This window comes from Hydra viridissima, unplaced genomic scaffold (genome assembly GCF_058129835.1).
Source record: "Hydra viridissima isolate aposymbiotic clone 2 unplaced genomic scaffold, HvirCarnegie_v1 scaffold_2, whole genome shotgun sequence".
In the NCBI taxonomy this organism is placed as follows: Eukaryota; Metazoa; Cnidaria; class Hydrozoa; order Anthoathecata; family Hydridae; genus Hydra; species Hydra viridissima.
The window spans coordinates 17,764,105-17,771,159 of NW_028324301.1; the positions used below are offsets into that span (position 1 = coordinate 17,764,105).

Consider the following 7,055-nt stretch of genomic DNA (forward strand, 5'->3'; position numbering starts at 1 on the left):
TGATTTAGTTTTACACCATGATTTGGGCAAGAGCTGTTTGGATAGAGAACTTTGAGGAAATAGAAGATGTTGTTCCTAGAAGGTGAATAGATACTGATAAAAAAATATTATTCTGGCCTGCAGGTGTATCTTATCATAGAGCTGTTAAAGATGAATTGGATGTGGATGAGACATGGGACAAATATAAACTTGTTAAAATCAAATTTGAGAGTGGTATGAAATATTTTATAAGAGCTATAATATATATATATATATATATATATATATATATATATATATATATATATATATATATATATATATATATTATAGCTCTTATAAATCCAATATAAACATCAAATATTTTGCCACCATGTATGTGCTGGCAAAATATCTGATTTTATATTGGATTTATAAAAGTTTTGATTCTTTTAGATAATATGGAAGAACTAAAAGAATATTGTTACACCACAGCAACAGAGGAAGAAGATGAAATTGATATTTGTGTTTCCAAAGATACCTTTAAAGTGAAAAGTAATGTTAATGGTATAATTACATTTAATTATATTTATGTTAATTATTTATTTTTATTTGTTTAATGTCAAATCTATATTGTAAATTAATATGTTTGTATAAATACTAAAAGAAAAATAAATAAAACTATTATGTTTTAGAGTTACTTGACTTTCCTTTGCCTCCGCCAGTTTTTAAATCTGTGTTGAAAAAACCATTAAAAAGATCTTTTGACTCTAATTTGTCATCTGGATCTACTTCCAAACAATCTAATCTGTGTTCTGGTACATTTTGTCTCTTAATTTTCAATTTTTTCAAAATTAGAATTTATATATTTTTAATCTACACTATTACTGAATTCCTATTTTTAGCTGAAACTTCTTTACCTCTACATTCAACTACAGAGGAACAATCACCTTCATATTCTGGTGCACTATGTATGTATTATTTTTGATATTTCTACTATATTTTTTGTTCATTAAAGTTGGAATATTCTTTTATTGTTAACTTTATCTTTGTCTCACTTATTTTTACATTCACAATCAACTGAAATGGAACAATCAAATTTTTTTTTATATATAATTTTTTTTTATAGACTCTAAACTAAAAAATATTATAATCCCCCTCCTCTTACCTATCAACTTTTGTGGTCTCGAGGAGCTAAAGCCTAAAATAAGAAAAAAATGTATTAATAATAACAAAGTACCAAAAATTTTTTAAAAAGATTTGTTGCAGATTAAAAAAGTAACTTTTTATTATTTATATATATAATTTTTTTTTTTGCTTTAGTTATACCTCATACATCAGAACCAAACAAAAAGCTTCAGAAAACAGACACAAGAAAAAACCATGATTCAAGCGCTTGGATCTGAGAAGTTACTTAAAAATAAGTTTCCTATGGAAGTTGGAAGTAAGCTTTTTAACATTTACTTGATTTTTTTATTTGGAGTAAGTAAAATGTGGAGAGTTTGTTCTCACATTTGGATTTTTTTTAGGTATAAGAATAATACTTGTAAACAATTTTGAAAATGTATTAATAAATGTTTTGCATTTTGTATATTTCTTTTTTCATTTTCTTCATATAATTTAGAATACCAACACATGATGTTCAAGATGGTTTCAAAGGTTCTTGAAAACCAGGAGCTTATTTTAGCTATAAACAAACAATCCAATAGTAATTTTGCAATCAAGAAATTAGACACTATTGCAGAGTATGAGGATTTTATCAAAAGTTTAGAGGATGATTGTGTTCGACTTGATTTGGTAAATCTTTATCCATATGTAAATCTTTATAATCCATATAAATTAAAAGTGAAAATAGTTATTTTTTTATAATTATTTTGCCAAACTTTTATTTAGGTTAAACAGCTCAGTTTTTTAGGTGCAGAAGATTTTAAACAACTGACAAGATTGGTCATGAATAGGTTTTTTTATTACATTTTGCATAGGAATCATTTTTCGTATTTGTGGTAAATATATTTTTCATGTATAGTAATTATGGAAATCAATAATTATAAATTGTTTAATATTTTTCATAAATTTTATCATTTATTCGATATGTTTTTAAGATTATTTACAAATAACCTGTTGACACAGTTCAACTTAAAAGGTTCTGGTGGAAAGATTGGTTTGTTATCAACTAAACTGTATGACTTAATAGAAGGTAATCTAAAATAGGTTTAAATTATTCAACTTTTAATTTAGTTAAAAATCTATGTTAAGTTAAATTTATTTCCAATATATTTGATAAATATATCCTACATGATTAATTTGATTTTTAGAAGTTATAAAAAGAAGATTTGAAAAGGTTTCAAATGCTGAAATTAAACAGCAAATTGGACGGTATTGTAAAAATGCTCCTTCACGGCAAAAAACAAAATAAAAAAATATTCTTTTTTATTGTTATATATTGTATATATTATTATATGTTGTATAAATTGTTAAATAGAAAGATACTTGGTAACAATCCAACTAACTGTATTATATGTACCTTTTTAAATTATTTGCGTTGTTTTTTTTTTTTTAATAATTTTCTTTTTCTTCTTTAATAATGTTTCCAAAAAACAAAGTAAGAACTTGAACTTGCTCAATAGTGTTTTTAATGTTGTTAATACAATAGGTAATCGCAACCTAAATATACCATTAATACTACACAGTTTTCTTAAAACATAATTAAATAAATCTTTAGGCCGTCTTAAGTAAGACGCCTTTAAACAATCTTAAGCAAGACGTCTTTGCGACGGACAATGTAGACCTTTTTAAGACATCTTTAAGACGTCTTTTTTGATCTTTATAAGACGTCTTTAAGACAACTACAAGACGTCTTTTGTGTGCTGGTTATATTCAGTAAACCGTCTTGAATAAAGCGTCTTTAATCCGTCTTAGACAAGACGTTTTTAAGCTGTCTTCAGTAAGACGTCTTTAAACAGTCTTGAGTAAGACGTCTTTTCGACGGACAACGTAGACCTTTTTAAGACATCTTTAAGACGTCTTCCTCGATCTTGAAAGACGTCTTAAAGACGACTAAAAGACGTCTTTTTGTTTGCTGGGAAGTATTGTCTTTAAAAAATAACTGAACTTAGACTAAAACCCTTTAATGATAATCTTAATTGAAGATAATCACATTAAACTTTTTATTTGTATTTATTTAAAGTCATTTATTCTTCAAATGCAGTGATTGAAAGCTTAATATGATTACAAAATACTTAATTTTAAACAACATTATTACAGAATAACATTAATAACAACATTAGTAACAACAATATGCAATAATTTAAATCTCCAATGTATTATTTTTGGCTTTTTATTGAAAAATTTTCCAAAACACACTAAACAAGAACACTAACAGTTGCAATAAAATATAAAGTATCTACATGTAATAGTAGTTGACAAGACACACGTCTTAATAGTGAAGTGATAATATTAATATGTGGATTATGTCAAATGAAGTAAATTTAAATGATACAATTAACAAAATAAAAATACATTATATTTCAAAAAAATATAACAAAAAATATTAATAATAGAACAAACATCAGTTATAGGAAATTTTTACAAAAAAGATTCAGTGATATCATCATAGATCTGAACTTCCTCTCCTTCTCCTTCAACATTCGCTCCCAATACATCATTATAAAATGAAACTGCATTAGCTGGAATAGTAAAAAATGACATAAGTTTTCGCACATCATCAGCTTTAACTTTTTTTAACTTTGTTTTCTTGGGTTAATTTAACAGCCTTTTCAAGCGCCTCGATTTTCTTCCCCTTTGCCAAAACTGTTACCATTGTTGGTTCAGAATTGTAGGTTGTCTGAACAAACAGTGCAGTTTTAGTATAGGTTAACACTCGCTGTTCTCTCATTAAGAATGGTGGCTTTGATTTTAAAATATTTTTTGTTACCAACTGAAAATCAAACATTTCCCAGTTTATTCCAAATACGTGTAAAGTGCCAAATTCAGAAAAAATATCATAATATTCCTCTAAGCATTTTCTCTATTCTTCCAAACACTCTATCTGGAGGCATATAACTATGCCCTCGAATAGGGAAAAAATGTTCAATTTTTGTAAAAACTTCACTTTTTTTAATGAAATTCATCAGAGTGCTCATTACAACAGAGTTTTTATTTTGCGATGAGCAAGCATCTGAAAAAAGGCGTATAATTTTAGGACTCACTTCATTTTGACTGCACTCATCTTCAATCTTATCTAAGTAGTTCAATAATGTAGAAGCTACTTGATTGCTTCCGCGTCTACTTTGAGTCTCAAGCCATGTGTATATGTCCACATTTTGTTTGTCTTGTTTTGCACCCTGCCTTACAAATGTAAGGTTGTACAGCCATACCTGGCGAGCATAAAAAACTTCACCTACACTAAGCTTGGGAAGTGGTTGATTTTGCTGCATATCAAAGGAAATAGTGATTGTATCAGGCTGAGTATTTCTTAACAGATCAAAAAACTTTGAAGCACGCAGTTTGTGGACTCGCGAGTCAGTAATAAGCTTTTGCTTAGCAGCTGGTGTGCTTGCACTCTTAATTTCCATTTTCGTTGTCTCACAAAAAGAGCAGACATCAGTTCTAGGATTTCCAAAGCCTAAGTTGAATTTGGAAATGAACACTCGAGTAAAATTTGATAACGAAGCTTTTTCATGTTGCTTAGATTTCCACGTGCGCCACATTTTCGCAATAGACAGCTCTGGGGGAAGATACGACCTCACATTTTTGCCTCTCCCATAATGACTTTCTCTGCATCGATAGGTAGCGATGAAGTCTGTGATGCTTTTTGTTATCCTTATATCGTTGAGACTCTGTCTGGATCCACCTCTGGTCTCTTTAATAACAGAGCTTTCATTCTGGGCGTAGTTGCGCTGTATTTTCTGAATACGGTCTGCAAAACAACATGTAATCGATCTAAATGATTTAGAACATACAGGGACTAGGTCACCTGCACTGTTGCGCACAGTGTAGTTAAGTATTTGCCGGCGTGTTTTAGTCTGCAATGCCTTACGATGTCTTGTTCTAGATGGCATTTTACTCGACACATGCCTTAGAATGAACTTGTCTTGCTCAATCTTTTCTCCACATTGGTAAAATGCATCGAAAAATCCTAAAAACAAAAGAAAATATAACTAAATATAACATAAATTATATTACAATTTTATTATATTAAATTTAGATATTAACATTAAAATATTATAAATATAAAACCATTTTTATAATAAACAATAGTACTTTATTAAAAACTAATAAAATATAGCCTATATTAATAATAAGATATATAGGTCTAATCCTTAAAACAAAAAGTTATTTTTTTCAATAATAACTAGACTCGATTATATTACTATAACTATAACTATTAGACTACTGTCTAATAATAGATCTATTAATATTAGAAGAGACCAACCTTGTAAATCTTTCGAAACTAGGTCACCAGCCCTACACTGGCCATTACGATGTTGGCAGCGTAGTATTGGCACTTTATCGATCTTTTTATATTTTGTACTCTTATCTTTTGTTTTCTGCCATTCTTTAATTCTTTTTCGTCCTCTACCGGGTGTTACTGGGGAAGCGAGTTCATCAAGGAGCTCCGATACATCTATATTGTCGTTCGACGCCATTGCAACAAAATGCTTTCATTGCGCATGCGCATGGACATAACCAGTTTTGGAAAGAATTCGTATCATGACTTACCAAGTTTTGGAAAAATGTCAATTTTTTGTACTTACTTTATATTGCCATATAACAAGTTTTGCATGAAACGGTTTTATTCATTAAATAGACATCAGAGAGAATTTCCAGAAAAATGAGTTATCTCATTTTTTTCATTTTTTGACTGAACCAGTTTTGGAAAACTGCTCTTCAATTGTCAAGCACTTCCTTGTTTCTTTTTTCTTTTCTTTTTTTTTTGCCAGATTCAATTTATTTATTCTTTTTAGTAGGTGATAGACTAATACATAATATCTGGTAAACTTAAATTTTCTACATAGTCTCATACAGATCAAGAAATTATTAATGCCAGCGTAGCTAATACTGTTCTTGTTGTATCTCCTGTAAATAAATTTGTATGGAGTATAGCTGATACAAGGGAATTATTAGATTTATGGAATAATAATAATAATAATAATAATAATAATAATAATAATAATAATAATAATAATAATAATAATAATAATAATAATAATAATAATAATAATAATGATAATAATAATAATAATAATAATAATAATAATAATAATAATAATGATAATAATAATAATAATAATAATAATAATAATGATAATAATAATAATAATAATAATAATAATAATAATAATAATAATAATAATGATAATAATAATAATAATAATAATAATAATAATAATAATAATAATACTAATAATAATAATAATAATAATAATAATAATAATAATAATAATAATAATAATAATAATAATAATAATAATAATGATAATAATAATAATAATAATAATAATAATAATAATAATAATAATAATAATAATAATAATAATAATAATAATGATAATAATAATAATAATAATAATAATAATAATAATGATAATAATAGTAATGATAATAATAATAATAATAATAATAATAATAATAATAATAATAATAATAATAATAATAATAATGATAATAATAATAATAATAATAATAATAATAATAATAATAATAATAATAATAATAATAATAATAATAATAATAATGATAATAATAGTAATGATAATAATAATAATAATAATAATAATAATAATAATAATAATAATAATAATAATAATAATAATAATAATAATAATAATAATAATAATAATAATGATAATAATAATAATAATAATAATAATAATAATAATAATAATAATAATAATAATGATAATAATAATAATAATAATAATAATAATAATAATAATAATAATAATAATAATAATAATAATAATAATAATAATGATAATAATAATAATAATAATAATAATAATAATAATAATAATAATGATAATAATAATAGTAATAATAATAATAATAATAATAATGATAATAATAGTAATGATAATAATAATGATAATAATAAT

At 25.0% G+C, this 7,055-nt stretch overlaps 1 protein-coding gene and 1 pseudogene across 2 annotated transcripts; one reads left to right on the forward strand and one right to left on the reverse strand.

Annotated features, from left to right (window-relative positions):
- The first annotated feature begins 17 nt into the window (after nt 1–17).
- LOC145184733 (uncharacterized) lies at nt 18–2,463 on the forward strand (annotated as a pseudogene). The gene is made up of 7 exons (XR_016449910.1): nt 18–213; nt 415–513; nt 654–776; nt 864–929; nt 1,282–1,402; nt 1,583–2,155; nt 2,274–2,463. The product of XR_016449910.1 is annotated as an uncharacterized LOC145184733 (transcript).
- A 1,279-nt stretch (nt 2,464–3,742) lies between these two features.
- LOC149892277 (uncharacterized) lies at nt 3,743–5,814 on the reverse strand. The gene is made up of 2 exons (XM_090079743.1): nt 5,393–5,814; nt 3,743–5,095 (listed from the first exon to the last, which is right to left on the reverse strand). The coding sequence occupies exons 1-2, from the start codon at nt 5,604–5,606 to the stop codon at nt 3,960–3,962; spliced, it is 1,350 nt and encodes a 449-aa protein (XP_089935869.1). The 5' UTR covers nt 5,607–5,814; the 3' UTR covers nt 3,743–3,959.
- Between the last annotated feature and the right edge of the window lie 1,241 nt (nt 5,815–7,055).